Genomic DNA, 26,374 nt, shown 5'->3' with positions numbered 1-26,374 from the left:
CCCTTGTGAAAAAAATGCTACCTGGTTGAAGTAACAATTTTGTGGTAAAATTTAAGTTTTTATTTTCATGGCTCATCGTTATAAAATTCTGTGAAGCACCTGGGGGTTGAGGGTACTCACCAAACATCTAGATAAATTCCTTGAGGGGCCTAGTTTCCAAAATGGGGTCACTTGTGCGGGGTTTTTTGCTGTTTAGGTACCTTAGGGGACCTCCAAATGCGACATGGTGCCCACAATCTTTTTCAGCCAAATTTCCTTTCCAAAATTGAAATATTGCTCCTTCTGTTCCGAGCCCTCCCATTTGTCCAAACAGAGGTTTCTTACCACATGTGGGGTATCGGAGCACTCCTTAGAACGTGGGTAAAAGTTTTGGGGTCCAATTTGTTGTTATTTCTTCTAAAAATGAATACATTTGGGTTAGAGCAACATTTTTAGGTAAAATTTTATTTTTTGCTTTTTTTTCCATTCCACATTCCATTAGTTCCTCTGAAGCACCTGAAGGGTTAATAAACTTCTTGGATGTGGTTTTGAGTACTTTGGGGGGTGCAGTTTTTACAATGGGGTCACTTTTGGGTATTTTCTGTCATCTAGGCCTTTCAAAGTCACTTCAAATGTGATGTGCCTAAAAAAATGGTTTTTGTAAATTTTGATGTAAAAATGAGAAATTGCCGATGAACTTTGAACTCTTCTAACTTCCTAACAAAAAAAAAATGTTGTTTCCAAAATTGTGCTGATGTAAAGTAGACAAGTGGGAAATGTTATTTATTAACTATTTTGTGTCACAGAAATCTCTGGTTTAACGGTATACAAATTCAAAAGTTGAAAATTGCTACATTTTCAAAATTTTTGCCAAAATTCTAATTTTTTTCATAAATAAACACAAAAAATATTGCCCTAAATTTGGTACTAACTTGAAGTCCAATATGTGACGAAAAAACAGTCTCAGAATCACCGGGATCCATTGAAGCGTTCCAGAGTTATAACCTCATGAAGTGACACTGGTTAAAAGTGCAAAATTTGGTCTGGTCATTAAGGCTAGTTTCAGACTTGCGTTGGACGGCTTCCATTGCATTGCGTTGTGTGACGGATGCAACAAATGTGTTGCATATAATGGTACAACGGATGCTGCAAAACAACGGAATCCGTTTTGGTTTTTTTTTTGTACAGTTTTACCGGCGGCAGACTATTGGGAACGATCAGGTGATCGCTCCCAGTAGCCGGCCGCCGGGTGATCAGCTGATCGCTCACAGCAGCCGGCTGCCGGGTGATCAGCCGAGCGCTCACAGCAGCCGGCTGCCGGGTGATCAGCCGAGCGCTCACAGCAGCCGGCCGCCGGGTGATCAGCCGATCGCTCACAGCAGCCGGCCGCCGGGTGATCAGCCGATTGCTCACAGCAGCCGGCCGCCGGGTGATCAGCCGATCGCTCACAGCAGCCGGCCGCCGGGTGATCAACTGATCGCTCACAGCAGCCGGCCGCTGGGTGATCAGCTGATCGTTCACAGCAGCCGGCCGCCAGGTGATCAGCTGATCGCTCACAGCAGCCGGCCGCCGGGTGATCAGCTGATCGCTCACAGCAGCCGGCCGCCGGGTGATCAGCTGATCGCTCACAGCAGCCGGCCGCCGGGTGATCAGCTGATCGCTCACAGCAGCCGGCCGCCAGGTGATCAGCTGATCGCTCACAGCAGCCGGCCGCCAGGTGATCAGCTGATCGCTCACAGCAGCCGGCCGCCGGGTGATCAACTGATCGCTCACAGCAGCCGGCCGCCGGGTGATCAGCTGATCGCTCACAGTACCCGGCCGCTGGGTGATCAGCTGATCGCTCGGCTGCCGAGAATGTGTGCGGGGGCAGAGTGCGGGGTGGGTAGAGCTAAGCGGGGCCATGGCGCTGAGGAGAGGTGTGTGTGTGTGTGTGTACATGCGGAGTGGAGTGCGGGAGGGGGCGGAGCCAAGCGGGGAAGTGTCGGGCTCCCTGCACACATCACGTAGCCAGGGTAAATATCGGGTATAACTAGGCAAAGCACTTTGCTTGGTTACCCGATATTTACCTTGGTTACGGGAGCAGGGAGCCAGAAAGAGCATGCGCAGTGAAATCCTAAGGATTCCGCTGCTCAAAAAAAACGTTACATGCTGCGTTCCTCCCGCTGGGCGGAAGCAACGGAGCGTCGTCCAGCAGAAGGAACACAGGTCCTTTTGGCACAATCCGTCATCCATACAAGTCTATGGGAAACAGCGGAATCCGATAACGGATTCCGCTGTTTTCCAAAAGGGCGGAATGTCATGGAAGGAAAACAACGCAAGTGTGAAAGTACCCTAAGGTGAAAATTAGCTCCGTCACTAAAGGGATGTATAAACAAATCTTTTTCACTCTTCCCATTCCTTATAATAGGAAACAAATACATAAAACAAGCCACAAAAATAATTGGGAAAAAGCCTGCGCCAGCGCGATCCGTCCTCTATCTTTTATACAGCTCAATCAGTGCTTGCTGTTCAGGCTGCGGCCACCAGATGGCGCTGTGAGCACGCTCTCGCTATGGCCGCGGTGTGACAGGTGATAGGTTTCCACAGAGAGCGGCCAGTCACGTGACAGATCTGACGTCACTTGGTAACTTGTCACCGCTGCTCCCCGCTGTGTGTCGCTCTCTGCTGGCGCCATGTTTGCTGTGTCTGCACCGGATATTAGATGTCTCCTAGTCTCCGGAAACATGGCCGCAAGTCACACAGGCTAAGACACTTCTGAACTGCTGAGTCATCGTGGATTGGATAGCTTCGAACAGACTGCTGGGAAAAAGGTGAGTAATCGACAGCTGTGTACAAGTCATTATCTAGGGGGCTGCGGAGTATCACACAGGGGCTGAGATAGCTCTCCAACATTATAAAGGCTATTACACAGTGGCTTAGATACACACCTTATCAGACAGTATCACACAGGAGAGGATTAGATACACGGCCCAGCAGACAGTATCACACAGGAGAGGATTAGATACACAGCTCAGCAGACAGTATCACACAGGATAGGATTAGATACACAGCTCAGCAGTATCACACAGGAGAGGATTAGATACACAGCTCAGCAGTATCACACAGGATAGGATTAGATACACAGCTCAGCAGTATCACACAGGAGAGGATTAGATACACAGCTCAGCAGACAGTATCACACAGGAGAGGATTAGATACACAGCTCAGCAGACAGTATCACACAGGAGAGGATTAGATACACAGCTCAGCAGACAGTATCACACAGGAGAGGATTAGATACACAGCTCAGCAGACAGTATCACACAGGATAGGATTAGATACACAGCTCAGCAGAAAGTATCACACAGGATAGGATTAGATACACAGCTCAGCAGACAGTATCACACAGGAGAGGATTAGACACACAGCTCAGCAGACAGTATCACACAGGAGAGGATTAGACACACAGCTCAGCAGACAGTATCACACAGGATAGGATTAGATACACAGCTAAGCAGAAAGTATCACACAGGATAGGATTAGATACACAGCTCAGCAGACAGTATCACACAGGAGAGGATTAGATACACAGCTCAGCAGACAGTATCACACAGGAGAGGATTAGATACTCAGCTCAGCAGACAGTATCACACAGGATAGGAATAGACAGCTCTGCATCTCACATGTTAGGATTAGATACATGACTCTGTATCACACATTGTGGGATTAGATACAGTAACTAGAGACAATACCACAGCACTAAAGTTTATTTGTTGACAATCCATGCAGCATGACAGATCAGTATGAGAACTGGGCCGACCTCTCGGTGCACATGACCTTTTTCACGACCAGAAATACATAAATAACGAGAGAAAAAAATACAAAATAATCTATATGTAGCATAATAGAAAATATCACGGTGTATAGAAAGCATGATTATAGAAAAAGGGATAAGCAAATAACATATACAAATGTGACATCATGAAAGAAGCATCACAGAGAAAGCGAGTGGGAACATCACAGAGAAAGCGAGTGGGAAACATCACAGAGAAAGCAAGTGGGAAACATACAGAGAAAGCGAGTGGGAGGCATCACAGAGAAATCGAGTGGGCAACATCACAGAGAAAGCGAGTGGGAAACATCACAGAGAAAGCGAGTGGGCAACATACAGAGAAAGCGAGTGGGCAACATCACAGAGAAAGCGAGTGGGGAACATCACAAAGAAAGCGAGTGGGAAACATCACAGAGAAAGCAAGTGGGAAACATACAGAGAAAGCGAGTGGGAGGCATCACAGAGAAATCGAGTGGGCAACATCACAGAGAAAGCGAGTGGGAAACATCACAGATAAAGCGAGTGGGCAACATACAGAGAAAGCGAGTGGGCAACATCACAGAGAAAGCGAGTGGGGAACATCACAGAGAAAGCGAGTGGGAAACATCACAGAGAAAGCGAGTGGGAAACATCACAGAGAAAGCGAGTGGGCAACATCACAGAGAAAGCGAGTGGGCAACATACAGAGAAAGCGAGTGGGAAACATTACAGAGAAAGCGAGTGGGAAACATCACAGAGAAACAGAGTGGAAACATCACAGAGAAAGCGAGTGGGAAACATCACAGAGAAAGCGAGTGGGAAACATCACAGAGAAAGCGAGTGGGAAACATACAGAGAAAGCGAGTGGGCAACATCACAGAGAAAGCGAGTGGCAACATCACAGAGAAAGCGAGTGGGCAACATCACAGAGAAAGCGAGTGGGCAACATCACAGAGAAAGCGAGTGGGCAACATCACAGAGAAAGCGAGTGGGGAACATCACAAAGAAAGCGAGTGGGAAACATCACAGAGAAAGCGAGTGGGAAACATCACAGAGAAAGCGAGTGGGCAACATCACAGAGAAAGCGAGTGGGCAACATACAGAGAAAGCGAGTGGGAAACATTACAGAGAAAGCGAGTGGGAAACATCACAGAGAAAGCGAGTGGGCAACATCACAGAGAAAGCGAGTGGGCAACATCACAGAGAAAGCGAGTGGGCAACATACAGAGAAAGCGAGTGGGAAACATTACAGAGAAAGCGAGTGGGAAACATCACAGAGAAAGCGAGTGGGCAACATCACAGAGAAAGCGAGTGGGCAACATACAGAGAAAGCGAGTGGGAAACATTACAGAGAAAGCGAGTGGGAAACATTACAGAGAAAGCGAGTGGGAAACATCACAGAGAAAGCGAGTGGGAAACATCACAGAGAAAGCGAGTGGGAAACATCACAGAGAAAGCGAGTGGGAAACATCACAGAGAAAGCGAGTGGGAAACATCACAGAGAAAGCGAGTGGCAACATCACAGAGAAAGCGAGTGGGCAACATCACAGAGAAAGCGAGTGGGAAACATACAGAGAAAGCGAGTGGGCAACATCACAGAGAAAGCGAGTGGCAACATCACAGAGAAAGCGAGTGGGCAACATCACAGAGAAAGCGAGTGGGCAACATACAGGGAAAGCGAGTGGGCAACATCACAGAGAAACCGAGTGGGCAACATCACAGAGAAAGCGAGTGGGAAACATACAGAGAAAGCGAGTGGGCAACATCACAGAGAAAGCGAGTGGGCAACATACAGAGAAAGCGAGTGGGCAACATCACAGAGAAAGCGAGTGGGCAACATCACAGAGAAAGCGAGTGGGAAACATCACAGAGAAAGCGAGTGGGAAACATCACAGAGAAAGCGAGTGGGAAACATCACAGAGAAAGCGAGTGGGAAACATCACAGAGAAAGCGAGTGGGAAACATCACAGAGAAAGCGAGTGGGAAACATCACAGAGAAAGCGAGTGGGAAACATCACAGAGAAAGCGAGTGGGAAACATCACAGAGAAAGCGAGTGGGAAACATCACAGAGAAAGCGAGTGGGAAACATACAGAGAAAGCGAGTGGGAAACATCACAGAGAAAGCGAGTGGGAAACATCACAGAGAAAGCGAGTGGTTAACATCACCGCCGAAGAAGAATGTAAGGAACATCCGAAACAGTACACTGACAATCTGCGCACATGGACGCTCAATAGTGGAGCCGCATGAACAACAAAACCTTAGAAAAGAGAATGTATATGGAGGCTAACAATAAAGACAGAAAGAGGCCGTCAGTATATAGGGGTGTATAAGGGCTGCACTAAAGGATAAAGAGAAAAACAATGATTTTCAACAGATACACCTTATTCACTGAGTGCCGTGTTATCGTCTATTACTATTTGGATTATTTCTACCACTGTGCACCTTCCCATACCTGCTCGGTGTGCCCACCATTTACCTTCCTATATACAGTAGCTGCTCGGTGTGCCCACCATTTACCTTCCTATATACAGTAGCTGCTCGGTGTGCCCACCATTTACCTTCCTATATACAGTAGCTGCTCGGTGTGTCCACCATTTACCTTCCTAGATACAGCAGCTGCTCGGTGTGCCCACCATTTACCTTCCTAGATACAGTAGTTGCTCGGTGTGCCCACCATTCACCTTCCTAGATACAGCAGCTGCTCGGTGTGTCCTCCATTTACCTTCCTAGATACAGTAGCTGCTCGGTGTGCCCACCATTTACCTTCCTAGATACAGTAGCTGCTCGGTGTGCCCACCATTTACCTTCCTAGATACAGTAGCTGCTCGGTGTGCCCACCATTCACCTTCCTAGATACAGTAGTTGCTCGGTGTGCCCACCATTCACCTTCCTAGATACAGTAGTTGCTCGGTGTGCCCACCATTTACCTTCCTAGATACAGTAGCTGCTCGGTGTGCCCACCATTCACCTTCCTAGATACAGTAGCTGCTCGGTGTGTCCTACATTTACCTTCCTAGATACAGTAGCTGCTCGGTGTGCCCACCATTCACCTTCCTAGATACAGTAGTTGCTCGGTGTGCCCACCATTCACCTTCCTAGATACAGTAGCTGCTCGGTGTGTCCTCCATTTACCTTCCTAGATACAGTAGCTGCTCGGTGTGCCCACCATTCACCTTCCTAGATACAGTAGTTGCTCGGTGTGCCCACCATTTACCTTCCTAGATACAGTAGCTGCTCGGTGTGCCCACCATTCACCTTCCTAGATACAGTAGCTGCTCGGTATGTTCTCCATTTACCTTCCTAGATACAGTAGCTGCTCGGTGTGTCCACCATTTACCTTCCTAGATACAGTAGCTGCTCGGTGTGCCCACCATTCACCTTCCTAGATACAGTAGCTGCTCGGTGTGCCCACCATTTACCTTCCTAGATACAGTAGTTGCTCAGTGTGCCCACCATTTACCTTCCTAGATACAGCAGCTGCTCGGTGTGCCCACCATTTACCTTCCTAGATACAGTAGCTGCTCGGTGTGCCCACCATTTACCTTCCTAGATACAGTAGCTGCTCGGTGTGCCCACCATTTACCTTCCTAGATACAGTAGTTGCTCGGTGTGCCCACCATTTACCTTCCTAGATACAGCAGCTGCTCGGTGTGCCCACCATTTACCTTCCTAGATACAGCAGCTGCTCGGTGTGCCCACCATTTACCTTCCTAGATACAGCAGCTGCTCGGTGTGCCCACCATTTACCTTCCTAGATACAGCAGCTGCTCGGTGTGCCCACCATTTACCTTCCTAGATACAGTAGCTGCTCGGTGTGCCCACCATTTACCTTCCTAGATACAGCAGCTGCTCGGTGTGCCCACCATTTACCTTCCTAGATACAGCAGCTGCTCGGTGTGCCCACCATTTACCTTCCTAGATACAGTAGCTGCTCGGTGTGCCCACCATTTACCTTCCTAGATACAGCAGCTGCTCAGTGTGCCCACCATTTACCTTCCTAGATACAGTAGCTGCTCGGTGTGCCCACCATTTACCTTCCTAGATACAGTAGCTGCTCGGTGTGACCTCCATTTACGTTCCTAGATACAGTAGTTGCTCGGTGTGCCCACCATTTACCTTCCTAGATACAGTAGCTGCTCGGTGTGCTCTCCATTTACCTTCCTAGATACAGTAGCTGCTCGGTGTGCCCACCATTTACCTTCCTAGATACAGTAGCTGCTCGGTATGCCCACCATTTACCTTCCTAGATACAGTAGCTGCTCGGTGTGCCCACCATTTACCTTCCTAGATACAGTAGCTGCTCGGTGTATTCTCCATTTACCTTCCTATATACAGTAGCTGCTCGGTGTGCCCACCATTTTCCTTCCTAGGTACAGTAGCTGCTCGGTGTGCTCACCATTTACCTTCCTAGATACAGTAGTTGCTCGGTGTGCCCACCATTTACCTTCCTAGATACAGTAGCTGCTCGGTGTGCCCACCATTTTCCTTCCTAGGTACAGTAGCTGCTCGGTGTGCCCACCATTTTCCTTCCTAGGTACAGTAGCTGCTCGGTGTGCCCACCATTTACCTTCCCATACCTGCTCGGTGTGCCCACCATTTACCTTCCTAGATACAGTAGCTGCTCGGTGTGCCCACCATTTACCTTCCTAGATACAGTAGCTGCTCGGTGTGCCCACCAATTACCTTCCTAGATACAGTAGTTGCTCGGTGTGACCTCCATTTACCTTCCTAGATACAGTAGCTGCTCAGTGTGCCCACCATTTACCTTCCTAGATACAGTAGTTGCTCGGTGTGCCCACCATTTACCTTCCTAGATACAGTAGTTGCTCGGTGTGCTCTCCATTTACCTTCCTAGATACAGTAGCTGCTCGGTGTGCCCACCATTTACCTTCCTAGATACAGTAGCTGCTCGGTGTGCTCTCCATTTACCTTCCTAGATACAGTAGCTGCTCAGTATGCCCACCATTTACCTTCCTAGATACAGTAGCTGCTCGGTGTGCCCACCATTTACCTTCCTAGATACAGTAGCTGCTCGGTGTGCTCTCCATTTACCTTCCTAGATACAGTAGCTGCTCGGTGTGCCCTCCATTTACCTTCCTATATACAGTAGCTGCTCGGTGTGCCCACCATTTACCTTCCTACATACAGTAGCTGCTCGGTGTGCACACCATTTACCTTCCTAGATACAGTAGCTGCTTGGTGGGCCCACCAATTACCTTCCTAGATACAGTAGTTGCTCGGTGTGACCTCCATTTACCTTCCTAGATACAGTAGCTGCTCGGTGTGCCCACCATTTACCTTCCTAGATACAGTAGTTGCTCGGTGTGCCCACCATTTACCTTCCTAGATACAGTAGTTGCTCGGTGTGACCTCCATTTACCTTCCTAGATACAGTAGCTGCTCGGTGTGCCCTCCATTTACCTTCCTAGATACAGTAGCTGCTCGGTGTGCCCACCATTTACCTTCCTAGATACAGTAGCTGCTCGGTGTGCCCACCATTTACCTTCCTAGATACAGTAGCTGCTCGGTGTGCCCACCATTTACCTTCCTAGATACAGTAGTTGCTCGGTGTGCCCACCATTTACCTTCCTAGATACAGTAGTTGCTCGGTGTGACCTCCATTTACCTTCCTAGATACAGTAGCTGCTCGGTGTGCCCACCATTTACCTTCCTAGATACAGTAGCTGCTCGGTGTGACCTCCATTTACCTTCCTAGATACAGTAGCTGCTCGGTGGGCCCACCATTTACCTTCCTAGATACAGTAGTTGCTCGGTGTGACCTCCATTTACCTTCCTAGATACAGTAGCTGCTCGGTGTGCCCTCCATTTACCTTCCTAGATACAGTAGCTGCTCGGTGTGCCCACCATTTACCTTCCTAGATACAGTAGCTGCTCGGTGTGCCCACCATTTACCTTCCTAGATACAGTAGCTGCTCGGTGTGCCCACCATTTACCTTCCTAGATACAGTAGTTGCTCGGTGTGCCCACCATTTACCTTCCTAGATACAGTAGTTGCTCGGTGTGATCTCCATTTACCTTCCTAGATACAGTAGCTGCTCGGTGTGCCCACCATTTACCTTCCTAGATACAGTAGCTGCTCGGTGTGACCTCCATTTACCTTCCTAGATACAGTAGCTGCTCGGTGTGCTCTCCATTTACCTTCCTAGATACAGTAGCTGCTCGGTGTGCTCTCCATTTACCTTCCTAGATACAGTAGCTGCTCGGTATGACCTCCATTTACCTTCCTAGATACAGTAGCTGCTCGGTGTGCTCTCCATTTACCTTCCTAGATACAGTAGCTGCTCGGTGTGATCTCCATTTACCTTCCTAGATACAGTAGCTGCTCGGTGTGCTCTCCATTTACCTTCCTAGATACAGTAGCTGCTCGGTGTGACCTCCATTTACCTTCCTAGATACAGTAGCTGCTCGGTGTGCCCACCATTTACCTTCCTAGATACAGTAGCTGCTCGGTGTGACCTCCATTTACCTTCCTAGATACAGTAGCTGCTCGGTGTGCCCACCATTTACCTTCCTAGATACAGTAGCTGCTCGGTGTGCCACCATTTACCTTCCTAGATACAGTAGTTGCTCGGTGTGACCTCCATTTACGTTCCTAGATACAGTAGTTGCTCGGTGTGACCTCCATTTACCTTCCTAGATACAGTAGCTGCTCGGTATGCCCACCATTTACCTTCCTAGATACAGTAGCTGCTCGGTGTGTCCACCATTTACCTTCCTAGATACAGTAGCTGCTCAGTGTGCCCACCATTTACCTTCCTAGATACAGTAGCTGCTCGGTGTGCCCACCATTTACCTTCCTAGATACAGTAGCTGCTCGGTGTGCCCACCATTTACCTTCCTAGATACAGTAGCTGCTCGGTGTGCCCACCATTTACCTTCCTAGATACAGTAGCTGCTCGGTGTGCCCACCATTTACCTTCCTAGATACAGTAGCTGCTCGGTGTGCCCACCATTTACCTTCCTAGATACAGTAGCTGCTCGGTGTGCCCACCATTTACCTTCCTAGATACAGTAGCTGCTCGGTGTGCCCACCATTTACCTTCCTAGATACAGTAGCTGCTCGGTGTGCCCACCATTTACCTTCCTAGATACAGTAGCTGCTCGGTGTGCCCACCATTTACCTTCCTAGATACAGTAGCTGCTCGGTGTGCCCACCATTTACCTTCCTAGATACAGTAGCTGCTCGGAGTGCCCACCATTTACCTTCCTAGATACAGTAGCTGCTCGGTGTGCCCACCATTTACCTTCCTAGATACAGTAGCTGCTCGGTGTGCCCACCATTTACCTTCCTAGATACAGTAGCTGCTCGGTGTGCCCACCATTTACCTTCCTAGATACAGTAGCTGCTCGGTGTGCCCACCTTTTACCTTCCTAGATACAGTAGCTGCTCGGTGTGCCCACCATTTACCTTCCTAGATACAGTAGCTGCTCGGTGTGCCCACCATTTACCTTCCTAGATACAGTAGTTGCTCGGTGTGCCCACCATTTACCTTCCTAGATACAGTAGGTGTCATCGCTCAGCCCTCCACCAGTCTCCGGCTGTCAGTCTTGTGCTATCTTCTGTCTTGTAGGTTCCCGTGAGTTCGGCCATGTCGATGGTGCCCTCTCAAGAAACAGTCACCCTGTTCCAGCAGGATCCCGGCGGCGTCACATTTCGTATCCCGGCTCTGCTCTACATCCCGGGTCCTTCCATCTTTTTGGCCTTTGCTGAGAAGCGCTCGTCCCCTGATGACCATGACGCCTTGTACCTGGTGATGAGGCGAGGACGGGTGCAGCACGGAGAGGTGCAGGTACTAGCCTTTTAGTATTTGACATCCCCTCCCACCCTTAAGTTTAATATATTTTGTGACTTTCCAACGTCTCTTGTTTTGCCTCTATAGTGGGAAGACACGATGGCGGTGAGTCAGGCCCAGTTACCGGGCCACCGGACCATGAACCCCTGCCCGCTGTACGATCCCGCCACCGAGACCGTCTTCCTGTTCTTCATTTGTGTTGTAACAGATGTTTCTGAGCGATGGCAAATCCTAAGTGGTCGAAATGCCGCCCGTCTCTGCTACGTCACCAGCCACGACCACGGCCAATCGTGGAGTTTACCGAATGATGTGACGGAGGAGGTTCTGGGCAAGGACCTGAAGAACTGTGCCACCTTCGCGGTGGGCCCCGGTCATGGTGTGCGTTCCCCATCGGGCAGGCTGATCGTGCCCGCGTACCTGTATTACATCCACTCCCGGGTGTGCGGCCTGCCCGTCCCGTGGAAGACCAAGCCCCACTCCTTTATCTTCTACAGTGACGATCACGGTGAGAGCTGGCACAAGGGCAGCGGGCTGTGGCGGCACAAGACGGTGGAGTGCGAGGTGGCTGAGGTGGCGTGCAGCAACGGCAGGAACCTCCTATACTGCAGCGCCAGGACCAGTGAGCGCTACCGGGTGGAAGCCACCAGCAGCCCTCAGTCCATGGAGTTCGGAGATGCCCACTACAATAAAAGCCTCTGTGAGCCGCCTCATGGATGCCAGGGCAGTGTGGTGAGCTACCAGCCTCCGAAGGGCCACCAGGACGAGGCGGATGGCCAGGAGGAGTCGTGCCTTAACCGTAGCGCCACATCCTGGCTCCTCTATTCCCATCCCACCAGCAGCCAGAGCCGCGTCAACCTAGGAATTTACTTGAATAAATCTCCGCTTGTGCCTTCCAGTTGGACCCTTCCATGGATCATCAATGAGGGCCCCAGTGGGTACTCGGACCTGGCGGTGTGCCAGGACGCTCACTCCTTCGCCTGTTTGTTTGAATGTGGTAAAGATGCGTGCGAAAAAATTGCCTTCCGGAGGTTCACGGTGGACGAGCTGCTGAATAATGACTCTAAGCCCTGACCATGACCATCGGGGTGTCCGTCAAGCCTCCGACGTGCCAAAAATACCCCCAGTGTTCAATTGGACTGATGGTGGTGCCATGGTGGTGCCTTATCACCTCTCCTCTGCCCCCGATACCCGCACTCAGCTCTCCACATTGGATGGTGGATAATCTCACCGTAATAAGTGGATTTTGCCGGCTTTTCTATATGGTGAAGGGCGTCTTAAAGGGGTTGTCCATAAATAACATTTATTATCCCTATTCATGCTCGGGAATCGCACCGGAGGCGAAACATCCCGTGTGAGTGGATAGGAACCCAAGAAACATCACCCACAAATGTCAAAAAAAGATACAAAGTAAGAAACAGATTAAAAACACAAAAAAACAGAAGCAGAATCGTGGCCCCTTTTGTGGTCACCTGAAGGCCCTGCCTGTAAGATCCGGGAGACTCTGCACCCGCACCTCGGGGGTTACTGTAAAGCAAAGCAGCAGAGAAATGAGGCAAAATCAGGAAATAAAGGAGCCGCAAAATAAGTAAAGTTTGGAGACCAACAATGTGAGATTCCAAAAAGAAACAGCAGAGGCAGCGCCCCCCGATGGAGCCGCATCCGGAGCCGCGCACCGGCTCCTCCTGACCCTCCTGACCCTCTGGGATCCAGTTTCTGCTTTTTATGTATTTGTAATGTTTCTTACTTTGTGTCTTTTGTTGGGATTTGTGTTATATTGTTGATGACATTTCTTGTACGTGAATCTCTTTTTTATGTGATTGTTTTGTGAATATTTTCTGCAGCTCCTCTGGTTTATCCAAAAGACCGGAGCCCATCCTTAATTATTGCCTGTTACTGAGCATGTGCAGCCACCACTCCTGTAGACCCTGAATAGAGCGGTGGGCCTATCCACACTTCACTGATCCTTTCAGACACCATTGTTCCCTCCAGACTCCTCTCTCCCCTCCTCTTGGCTCCTCTGTTCCCTACTCCAGACTTCTCTGTCCCCTCCTCCTCTAGACTTCTCTATCCCTTCTCCTCCTCCAGACACCTCTGTCCTCCTCCAGACTCCTCTGTCCCTCATCCTCCTCCTCTAGACTTCTCTGTCTCTTCATCTCCAGATTCATCTGTTCTCCTCCTCTAGACTCCTCTATCCACTGCTGCAGACTTTTCTGTATCCTCTAGACTACTCTGTCCTCCTCTGTCTCCTCATCCTGACTTTTCTGTCCTCCTCTTCCACATTCATCTGGCCACTGCTGCAGGCTCTTGTGTATCCTCCATACTCCTCTGTCCTTCCTCCTCCTCTGTCCCTTTTCTTCCTCTAGACCCCTCTGTCCTCCTCCGGACTTCTCTGTCCCTCATCCTCCACGTCTAGACTTCTCTGTCCCTTCATCACCTCCAGATTCATCTGTTCTCCTCCTCTAGACTCCTCAATCCACTGCTGCAGACTTTTCTGTATCCTCTAGACTACTCTGTCCTCCTCTTTCAGATTCATCTGTCCACTGCTGCAGACTCCTCTGTCCCTCCTCCTCCTCCCGACTCCACTGTCCACTGCTGCAGACTCTTCTGTATCCTCTAGCCTACTCTGTCCCTTCTCCTACTTTAGATTCCTCTGTTCCTCCTCTGTCCTTCTACTCTAACCTCCTCTGTCCCTTCTCCTCCTCTATATTCCTTTGTCATCATCTAGACCCTCTGTCCCTCCTCCTCCTCCTCTGTCCACCTCCTCTAGACGCTTTTGTCTCTCCTCCTCCAGACTTCTCTGTCCTTCTCCTCTAGACTCCTCTGTCCCTCCTCCTCCTCCAGACTCCTCTGTCTACTTCTGCAGACTCCTCTGTCCTCCTCCTCCAGACTCCTCTGTCTACTTCTGCAGACTCCTCTGTCCTCCTCCTCCAGACTCCTCTGTCCTCCTCCTCCAGATCTCTTTGTCCATTGCTACAAACTCTTCTATATGCTCCAGACTCCTCTGTCCTCCTCTAGATTCCTCTATCCTTCTCCAGACACCTCCGACCCCCAGCAGTACTGAGCATGTGTGACCACCACTCAGAACCATATAAATTACCCTAGAGACCCCCGTTCTTACTGTATGTATTTGGCTCTACCCCTCAGGATGATTTCGCAGACCCCCATCGCTGTCGTTAGATTTGCATGATTTGCTCACGTTCCCCGACTTTCTTTGCTTTTAGCTATTTTTACTGTTGCGTCACCTTCGGCCTCTTCAGTCCTCGTCATTTGTCGCTTGATAATGCGGACACAGAGTTTTTACGACGATGATTTCGGCTGATTCGTAAATGGAGACTTTTCAGAACAATAATGGGGGACGGAATCTTTATTGATTTGCGCAGTTAATGGCGAATATGCAACATGTTACAAAAAAATCCAGGTATAAAAAACAACAACAAAAAAGTGCAGCATTGTGATGAATTTGTCGCAGAATTCGCCGACACAAAAGGAAAGAGATGACAGAAGAGTGAATGGATCGGTGTCCTCGTGGCCGTATACTCCTTGGCGCACGTGCGCCATTTTTTGTGAGACACATTATGTCATCCTTGGTTGTTTGTTGCTCCATAGTTGCTGCTCTCCACCTGTCGACTACAACCCCCAGCATATCTTTACATTCTGCGGACATCAACTTCCAGAGACTAAACGACCCAGCGTGCGCTGACAATAACTCCTAATATACCCTGTCAACGTGCAGACTCCAGCCTGAGAACTACAACTCCCAGCATTCTCTTATCTCTATAGCAGAAGTTATTTTAGGGCTGAACTGATGTGCTGGTGTGATGCCTCAGGTCGGTGCGAGTTCGTAGACACCAAACATGGATAGGTTTACTTTCATCTAAGGGGTTAAAAAAATTCAGAAGTTTGTCCAAAAAAAATGGTGAACTTTTTGCGCCATTTTCCACAACCCTTAGCGTTCTCATTTTTCGGGATCTGGGGCTCAATGACGGCTTATTTTTTGCGTCTCTGGCTGACACTTTTAATGGTACCATTTTTGCACAGATGCTACATTTTGATCGCCTGTTATTACATTTTGCGCAAAATTTGTGACGATCAAAAAACGTAATTTTGACTTTTGGAATTTTTTTTATCACCGATCAGATTAATTGATTTTATATTTTGATAGATTGAGCATTTCTGAACGCGGCGATACCAAAAATGTGTATGTTTTTATTTTTTTTATTAATTTTCGATGGGGTGAATAAGGGTGATTTTAACTTTTAGGTTTTTTTTATTATTTTTTAAAACTTATTTTTTCATATTTTTTTTTCCTTATTTTACTAGTCCCCCTAGTATATTTTTTTTTAATTTTTTTAACTTTTATTTTTAATGGGGCGAACGGGGAGTTATTTGAACCTTCAGATTTTTTTTATTCTTTCTGCTTTTTAAAAACTTTTTTTTAACTTTTTTATTTATTTGACTAGTTCCCCTAGGGGACTATAAGGATCAGCAGTCTGATCGCTTGTGCATTTCTGCTGATCAGAGCTACACAGCTCTGATCAGCAGAAGTGCTGCTGTCCTATTACAGCCGCTAGCCTGTCGGCTTTCATAGGAACTATGTGATGATAGTGACATGAGTCATCACATGACCCGTCGCTACCATGGCAAATATTAGTTTCCCGTGATCACGTCATGGTGTCTCCTATGGCGGCAGGGAACGGCGTGTTACCCAACGCAGCCATTTAATTCGCACTGTCAAATATTGACTGCGATCTAAGGGATTAACAGGCACGGGTGGATCGCGGATCCATTCGCGCCTGTTATTCACATGTCTGCTGTTTAAATCAGCAGACAGGTGCAGGGATCATCTCCGACTCACCGCAGCAGCCAGCAGTGATCACCTCTACATGATGTAGGACGTACCGGTACATCCTTGGTTGTGACAGGGTTAATAAAAGCAGTGGTTGTAACAGGAATGCAGCATTTCTGCTGATCAGTGCTGTGTAGCTCTGATCAGCAGAAATGCACAAGCGATCAGACTGCTGATCCTTATAGCCCCCTAGGGGGATTAGTAAAATAAATTAAAAAAGTAAAAAAAAGTTTTCAAAAAGAAGAAAAAAATTAAAAAAAACCCCCTAAAAGTTCAAATAACCCCCCTTTCGCCCCATTGAAAATAAAAGTTAAAAAAATGAAAAAATATGCACATATTTGGAATGTCTGTGTTCAGAAATGGCCGCTCTATCAAAATATAAAATCAATTAATCTGACCGGTTCACGGCGTGGTGAGAAAAAAATTCCAAATGCCAAGATTACGTTTTTTGGTGGCTGCAAAAAGTTTTTAAAATGCTATAATGGGTGATCAAAACGTAGCGCCTGCATAAAAATGGTATAATTAAAAACGTCAGCTCAAGACGCAGAAAATAAGGCGTCACTGACCCCCAGATAACAAAAAATGAGAACGCTACGGGAAAATGGTGACAAATGCGCAATTCTTTTTTTTTGGAGAAAATTCTGAATTTTCTTAACCCCTTAGATAAAAGTAAAAGTATACATGTTTGGTGTCTACGAACTCGCACTGACCTGAGGCATCACACCGACAGGTCAGTTTTACCATATGGTGAACACGGTGAATAAAATATCCCAAAAACAGTCATGCAATTGCACTTTTTTTTGCAGTTTCACCACTTTTGGATTTTTTTTCCTGTTTTTCAGTACACTATACCGTAAAACTAATGATTTCATTCAAAAGTAAAACTCGTCCTGCAAAAAAAATCAAGCCCTCATATGGCAAGATTGAGGGAAAAATAAAAAAGTTACGGCTCTTGGAAGAAAGGGAGGAAAAAATGAAAAACAGAAAATCGCCCGGGGGTGAAGGAGTTAAAGAATGTTGGATTTGTGTAACACTTCTCTGGGAGACATTGTTTGGCAGGAGGAGGCACACCATACGTGGAGGGTCCTGCATCCATCGGAAGGGGGCGCACAGTACAGGGGGGGTCTGGTCCAGTACAGGGGGGCACACAGTACAGGGTGGTCTGGTCCATCACAGGGGGGCACACAGTACAGGGGGGTCTGGTCCAGTGCAGGGGGGCACACAGTACAGGGGGGTCTGGTCCAGTATAGGGGGCACACATTACAGGGGGGTCTGGTCCAGTGCAGGGGGGCACACAGTACAGGGGGGTCTGGTCCAGTATAGGGGGCACACATTACAGGGGGGTCTGGTCCAGTGCAGGGGTGCACAGTACAGGGGGGTCTGGTCCAGTGCAGGGGTGCACAGTACAGGGGGGTCTGGTCCAGTATAGGGGGCACACATTACAGGGGGGCACACAGTACAGGGGGGTCTGGTCCAGTGCAGGGGGGCACACAGTACAGGGGGGTCTGGTCCAGTACAGGGTCACATAGTACAGGGTGGTCTGGTCCAGTACAAGGGGGCACACAGTACAGGGGGGTCTGGTCCAGTGCTGGGGGGAACACAGAACAGAGGGGGGTCTGGTCCAGTGCAGGGGGGGCACACAGTACAGGGGGGTCTGGTCCAGTGCAGGGGGCACACAGTAAAGGGTGGTCTGGTCCAGTGCAGGGGTCACACAGTACAGGGGGTCTGGTCCAGTGCAGGGGGCACACAGTACAGGGTGGTCTGGTCCAGTGCAGGGGTGCACAGTACAGGGGCGTCTGCTTCAGTGCAGGGGGCACACAGTACAGGGGGGTCTGGTCCAGTGCAGGGGGCACACAGTACAAGGGGGTCTGGTCCAGTGCAGGGGGCACACAGTACAGGGGGGTCTGGTCCAGTGCAGGGGTGCACAGTACAGGGGGGGGTCTGCTCCAGTGCAGGGGGCACACAGTACATAGTGGTCTGGTCCAGTGCAGGGGGCACACAGTACAGGGGGAAACACAGTACAGGGTGGTCTGGTCCAGTGCTGGGGGGCACACAGTACAGGGGGGTCTGGTCCAGTGCAGGGGGGCACACAGTACAGGGGGAAACACAGTACAGGGTGGTCTGGTCCAGTGCAGGGGGGCACACAGTACAGGGGGGTCTGGTCCAGTGCAGGGGGGCACACAGTACAGGGGGGTCTGGTCCAGTGCTGGGGGCACACAGTACAGGGGGGTCTGGTCCAATGCAGGGGGCACACAGTACAGGGTGGTCTGGTCCAGTATAGGGGGGCACACAGTACAGGGGGGTCTGGTCCAGTGCAGGGGGGCACACAGTACAGGGGGGTCTGGTCCAGTGCAGGGGGCACACAGTACAGGGGGGTCTGGTCCAGTATAGGGGGGCACACAGTACAGGGGGGTCTGGTCCAGTGCAGGGGGGCACAGAGTACAGGGGGGTCTGGTCCAGTGCAGGGGGCACACAGTACAGGGGGGTCTGGTCCAGTGCAGGGGGCACACAGTACAGGGGGGTCTGGTCCAGTGCAGGGGGGCACACAGTACAGGGTGGTCTGGTCCAGTGCTGGCGGGCACAGTACAGGTGGGGGTCTGCTCCAGTGCAGGGGGCACACAGTACATTGTGGTCTGGTCCAGTGCAGGGGGCACACAGTACAGGGGGGAACACAGTACAGGGTGGTCTGGTCCAGTGCAGGGGGGCACACAGTACAGGGGGGTCTGGTCCAGTGCAGGGGGGCACACAGTACAGGGGGGGTCTGGTCTAGTGCTGGGGGCACACAGTACAGGGGGGTCTGGTCCAGTGCAGGGGGGGCACACAGTACAGGGGGGTCTGGTCCAGTGCTGGGGGCACACAGTACAGGGGGGTCTGGTCCAGTGCAGGGGGCAAACAGTACAGGGTGGTCTGGTCCAGTATAGGGGGGCACACAGTACAGGGGGGTCTGGTCCAGTGCAGGGGGGCACACAGTACAGGGGGGTCTGGTCCAGTGCTGGGGGGCACACAGTACAGGGTGGTCTGGTCCAGTGCTGGGGGGCACACAGTACAGGGTGGTCTGGTCCAGTGCTGGGGGGCACACAGTACAGGGGGTCTGGTCCAGTGCAGGGGGGCACACAGTACAGGGGGTCTGGTCCAGTGCAGGGGGGCACACAGTACAGGGTGGTCTGGTCCAGTATAGAGGGCACACAGTACAGGGGGGCGCACAGTACAAGGCAGTGCAGGGGGGCACACAGTACAGGGTGGTCTGGTCCAGTGCAGGGGGCACACAGTACAAGGCAGTGCATGGCTGCGCCCCCTCCTCGCACACGCTGCAGCCAGTAGGAGCAGTGGGAAGTTTTGGGAGTTTCCCGTCCTCCCAGCACAGGCTCCTCGGCCACATCTGCAGCTGTCAGCTGAGTGCAGGACAGACACCGCTGCCACCAGTCGTGACCAGCAGCTGCGGGTGAGGTCCAGGTCAGCAGACGGTAGGTCAGCATTATTGTCTGTAGTCAGTGATGGGGGGAGACGTCTCTTGTCGCAGTCACTTATAATCTCTGGGTCCCATCTGCGACAATTTTTTTTAGTGAGATGAGTCCATTAATGAGGGTCCGGGAGGGATTTCCCCCTTTAGTGGAGGGGCCTCCGCGATCCTAAACCCCAGAGATAAGCGACCGCTCAGGACAATCCCGTGACATCAGCCGGCGAGACACAAAAACAACACGTGGGGCACCGGACCCCCACAACGCAGCGAGACCTCATACACAGGCAGAGAGGATACGAGGACTACAAGTCACAGCAGAGACCTCATACACAGGCAGAGAGGATACGGGGACTACAAGTCACAGCAGAGACCTCATATACAGGCAGAGAGGATACGGGGACTACAAGTCACAGCAGAGAGACCTCATACACAGGCAGAGAGGATACGGGGACTACAAGTCACAGCAGAGACCTCATACACAGGCAGAGAGGATACGGGGACTACAAGTCACAGCAGAGAGACCTCATACACAGGCAGAGAGGATACGGGGACTACAAGTCACAGCAGAGACCTCATACACAGGCAGAGAGGATACGGGGACTACAAGTCACAGCAGAGACCTCATACACAGGCAGAGAGGATACGGGGACTACAAGTCACAGCAGAGACCTGATACACAGGCAGAGAGGATACGGGGACTACAAGTCACAGCAGAGACCTCATACACAGGCAGAGAGGATACGGGGACTACAAGTCACAGCAGAGACCTCATACACAGGCAGAGAGGATACGGGGACTACAAGTCACAGCAGAGACCTCATACACAGACAGAGAGGATACGGGGACTACAAGTCACAGCAGAGAGACCTCATACACAGGCAGAGAGGATACGGGGACTACAAGTCACAGCAGCGAGACCTCATACACAGACAGAGAGGATACGGGGACTACAAGTCACAGCAGAGACCTCATACACAGGCAGAGAGGATACGGGGACTACAAGTCACAGCAGAGAGACCTCATACACAGGCAGAGAGGATACGGGGACTACAAGTCACAGCAGAGACCTCATACACAGGCAGAGAGGATACGGAGACTACAAGTCACAGCAGAGACCTCATACACAGGCAGAGAGGATACGGGGACTACAAGTCACAGCAGAGACCTCATATACAGGCAGAGAGGATACGGGGACTACAAGTCACAGCAGAGACCTCATACACAGGCAGAGAGGATACGGGGACTACAAGTCACAGCAGAGACCTCATATACAGGCAGAGAGGATACGGGGACTACAAGTCACAGCAGAGACCTGATACACAGGCAGAGAGGATACGGGGACTACAAGTCACAGCAGAGACCTCATACACAGGCAGAGAGGATACGGGGACTACAAGTCACAGCAGAGACCTCATACACAGGCAGAGAGGATACGGGGACTACAAGTCACAGCAGAGACCTCATACACAGGCAGAGAGGATACGGGGACTACAAGTCACAGCAGAGACCTCATACACAGGCAGAGAGGATACGGGGACTACAAGTCACAGCAGAGACCTCATACACAGGCAGAGAGGATACGGGGACTACAAGTCACAGCAGAGACCTCATATACAGGCAGAGAGGATACGGGGACTACAAGTCACAGCAGAGAGACCTCATACACAGGCAGAGAGGATACGGGGACTACAAGTCACAGCAGAGACCTCATACACAGGCAGAGAGGATACGGGGACTACAAGTCACAGCAGAGAGACCTCATACACAGGCAGAGAGGATACGGGGACTACAAGTCACAGCAGAGACCTCATACACAGGCAGAGAGGATACGGGGACTACAAGTCACAGCAGAGACCTCATACACAGGCAGAGAGGATACGGGGACTACAAGTCACAGCAGAGACCTCATACACAGGCAGAGAGGATACGGGGACTACAAGTCACAGCAGCGAGACCTCATACACAGACAGAGAGGATACGGGGACTACAAGTCACAGCAGAGAGACCTCATACACAGGCAGAGAGGATACGGGGACTACAAGTCACAGCAGCGAGACCTCATACACAGACAGAGAGGATACGGGGACTACAAGTCACAGCAGAGACCTCATACACAGGCAGAGAGGATACGGGGACTACAAGTCACAGCAGAGAGACCTCATACACAGGCAGAGAGGATACGGGGACTACAAGTCACAGCAGAGACCTCATACACAGGCAGAGAGGATACGGAGACTACAAGTCACAGCAGAGACCTCATACACAGGCAGAGAGGATACGGGGACTACAAGTCACAGCAGAGACCTCATATACAGGCAGAGAGGATACGGGGACTACAAGTCACAGCAGAGACCTCATACACAGGCAGAGAGGATACGGGGACTACAAGTCACAGCAGAGACCTCATATACAGGCAGAGAGGATACGGGGACTACAAGTCACAGCAGAGACCTGATACACAGGCAGAGAGGATACGGAGACTACAAGTCACAGCAGAGACCTCATACACAGGCAGAGAGGATACGGGGACTACAAGTCACAGCAGAGACCTCATACACAGGCAGAGAGGATACGGGGACTACAAGTCACAGCAGATACCTCATATACAGGCAGAGAGGATACGGGGACTACAAGTCACAGCAGAGAGACCTCATATACAGGCAGAGAGGATACGAGGACTACAAGTCACAGCAGCGAGACCTCATATACAGGCAGAGAGGATACGGGGACTACAAGTCACAGCAACAAAACCTAATATACAGGCAGAGAGGATACGGGGAACTACAAGTCACAGCAGGCACATGGAAACTTGCTGCTTGTTACCTCAGGTCCAAAGCCTAAAAAAACTTTTGGTTTAATGTATTGTATATATTTAATGTCTTCTATATATCAGATAGGCATCCAGCCTATTGCATTTCAATCCAAAATGTGCACAGGACCCCAAAATCAATACAGACCCCAGACCAGAACCCCACGATAACTACAGATCCCAGACCAGAACCCCACAACAACTACAGACCCCAGACCAGAACCCCACAACAACTACAGACCCCAGACCAGAACCCCACAACAACTACAGACCCCAGACCAGAATCCCACAACAACTACAGACCCCGGATCAGAACCCCACGACAACTATAGACCCCAGACCAGAACCTCACGACAACTACAGACCCCAGACCAGAACCCCACGACAACTACAAACCCCAGAGTAGACACCTACAACAACTACAGACCCCAGACCAGAATCCCACAACAACTACAGACCCCGGATAAGAACCCCACGACAACTATAGACCCCAGACCAGAACCTCACGACAACTACAGACCCCTGACCAGAACCCCACGACAACTACAAACCCCAGAGTAGACACCTACAACAACTACAGACCCCAGATCAGAATCCCACAACAACTACAGACCCCAGACCAGACCCGCACGACAACTACAAACCCCAGAGTAGACACCTACAACAACTACAGACCCCAGACCAGAACCCCATGACAACTACAAACCCCAGACCAGAACCCCACGACAACTACAGACCCCAGACCAGACCCGCACGACAACTACAAACCCTAGAGTAGACCCCTACAACATTTACAGACCCCAGATCAGGCCGCTGAAAGAAAAACAGATACAAAATTTCCTAAATTAAACTTGCTGCTTATTACCACAGGTCCAAAGCCTAAAAATACTTTTGGTTTAATGTATTGTATATATTTAATGTCTTCTATATATCAGATAGGCATCCAGCCTATTGCATTTCAATTCAAAATGTGCACAGGACCCCAAAATCAATACAGACCCCAGACCAGAACCCCACGAAAACTACAGACCCCAGACCAGAACCCCACAGCAACTACAGACCCCGGACCAGAGCCCCACGACAACTACAGACCCCAGATCAGAACCCCACGACAATTACAGACCGCAGACCAGAACCCCACAACTACAGACCCCAGACCAGAACCCCACAACAACTACAGACCCCAGACCAGAACCCCACAACAACTACAGACCCCAGACCAGAACCCCACAACAACTACAGACCCCAGACCAGAACCCCACAATAACTACAGACCCCAGACCAGAATCCCACAACAACTACAGACCCCGGATCAGAACCCCACGACAACTATAGACCCCAGACCAGAACCTCACGACAACTACAGACCCCAGACCAGAACCCCACGACAACTACAAACCCCAGAGTAGACACCTACAACAACTACAGACCCCAGACCAGAATGCCACAACAACTACAGACCCCAGACCAGACCCGCACGACAACTACAAACCCCAGAGTAGACACCTACAACAACTACAGACCCCAGACCAGAACCCCATGACAACTACAAACCCCAGACCAGAACCCCACGACAACTACAGACCCCAGACCAGATCCCCACGACAACTACAGACCCCAGACCAGACCCGCACGACAACTACAAACCCTAGAGTAGACCCCTACAACATTTACAGAACCCAGATCAGGCCCCTGAAAGAAAAACAGATACAAAATTTCCTAAATTAAACTTGACCCTAAAACAAACCCACTAATACAGACTCCAGACCAGATCCCTAAATCAACACAGATCCCAAACCAGACCCCTTAAATAATACAAATACCAGGCGAGTTCCCCTAAAAGATACAGTTTCCAGACTCCCTAAACAAATATAGACCCCCATACCGGACCCCCTAACCCAAATACAGCCCCCAGAGCACACACCTTTATCAAATACACACTCTACATCAGCCTTCTAAATCAATACAGACCCCAGACTAGACCCCGCAACTAATACTGATTGTACATCACAGCCTCTAAACTAGTACAGATCCCAAATCCCCAAACAATACAGATACTAGACAAGACCACCTAAGCTAATACAAATCCTATTCCAGACCCCTAAACGTGATACAGACCCCAGAGCAGGTCCCTGAATAATACAGACCCCAGACCAGGCACCTGAACAATACAGACCCTAGACCAGGCCCCTGAGCAATACAGACCCCAAACTAGGCCTCTGAACAATACAGACCCCAGACCAAGCCCCTGAATAATACAGACCCCAGACCAGGCCCCTGAACATTACAGACCCCAGACCAGGCCTCTAAACAATACAGACCCCAGACGAGGCCCCTGAACAATACAGACCCCAGACCAGGCCCCTGAACCATACAGACCCCAGACCAGGACCCTGAACAATACAGACCTCAGACCAGGCTCCTAAACATTACAGACCCCAGACCAGGCCCCTGAACATTACAGACCTCAGACCAGGCCCCTGAACATTACAGACCTCAGACCAGGTCCCTGAATATTACAGACCTCAGACCAGGCCCCTGAACATTACAGACTCCAGACCAGGCCCCTGAACAATACAGACCTCAGACCAGGCTCCTGAACATTACAGACCTCAGACCAGGCTCCTGAGCAATACAGACCCCAGACCAGGCCCCTGAACAATACAGACCCCAGACCAGGCCCCTGAACATTACAGACCTCAGAACAGGCTCCTGAACATTACAGACCTCAGACCAGGCTCCTGAGCAATACAGACCCCAGACCAGGCCCCTGAACAATACAGACCCCAGACCAGGCCCCTGAACATTACAGACCTCAGAACAGGCCCCTGAACAATACAGACCTCAGACCAGGCTCCTGAACATTACAGACCTCAGACCAGGCCCCTGAGCAATACAGACCTCAGACCAGGCCCCTGAACAATACAGACTTCAGACCAGGCCCCTGAACATTACAGACCTCAGACCAGGCCCCTGAACATTACAGACCTCAGATCAGGCCCCTGAACAATACAGACCCCAGGCCAGGCCCCTGAACATTACAGACCCCAGACCAGGACCCTGAACATTACAGACCTCAGACCAGGCTCCTGAACAATACAGACCTCAGACCAGGCTCCTGAACAATACAGACCCCAGACCAGGCCCCTGAACATTACCGACCCCAGACCAGGCTCCTGAACAATACAGACCTCAGACCAGGCCCCTGAACAATACAGAACCCAGGCCAGGACCCTGAACAATACAGAACCCAGACCAGGCCCCTGAACAATACAGACCTCAGACCAGGCCCCTGAACATTACAGACCTCAGACATGGCCCCTGAACAATACAGACCCCAGATCAGGCACCTGAACAATACAGACCTCAGACTAGGTTCCTACACATTACAGACCTCAGACCAGGCCCCTGAACACTACAGACCTCAGACCAGGCCCCTGAACACTACAGACCTCAGACCTGACCCGAAAACTAAAATGTGCTCCAAACTTGAGCCCTAAATAAAGACCACCTGAACCGCTGTTGATAATTATCACATCAGGCTCCCTAGACCTGACATCTCTTGTTACAGACCCCCCCAAACTAATGATTTCCTTAAATATCGCCCCCGGACCCCGGCGCGGTTATCTCCCCCTGTATCTGAGATATCTGGTAGTGATGATTGATGATTGCTC

At 50.3% G+C, this 26,374-nt stretch overlaps 1 protein-coding gene across 1 annotated transcript; it reads left to right on the top strand.

The window, feature by feature from the left end:
• Positions 1-2,744: 2,744 nt before the first annotated feature.
• NEU3 (neuraminidase 3) lies at positions 2,745-15,823 on the top strand. The gene is made up of 3 exons (XM_075337639.1): positions 2,745-2,789; positions 11,364-11,582; positions 11,673-15,823. Exons 2-3 carry the CDS (start codon positions 11,382-11,384, stop codon positions 12,654-12,656), a joined length of 1,185 nt encoding a protein of 394 aa, XP_075193754.1. The 5' UTR covers positions 2,745-2,789; positions 11,364-11,381; the 3' UTR covers positions 12,657-15,823.
• Positions 15,824-26,374: the final 10,551 nt, after the last annotated feature.

The sequence above is a fragment of the Anomaloglossus baeobatrachus genome, chromosome 2 (genome assembly GCF_048569485.1).
Source record: "Anomaloglossus baeobatrachus isolate aAnoBae1 chromosome 2, aAnoBae1.hap1, whole genome shotgun sequence".
NCBI lineage: Eukaryota > Metazoa > Chordata > Amphibia > Anura > Aromobatidae > Anomaloglossus > Anomaloglossus baeobatrachus.
This window is presented reverse-complemented; position numbering and strand designations above follow the sequence as displayed.

Bases quoted from the DNA above. Each gene is read 5' to 3' on its own strand.
- NEU3 (XM_075337639.1), top strand. From the start codon at position 11,382: ATGTCGATGGTGCCCTCTCAAGAAACAGTCACCCTGTTCCAGCAGGAT. The intron at 11,583-11,672 runs GTACTAGCCTTT...TTGCCTCTATAG, and splicing joins TGCAGCACGGAGAGGTGCAG to TGGGAAGACACGATGGCGGT.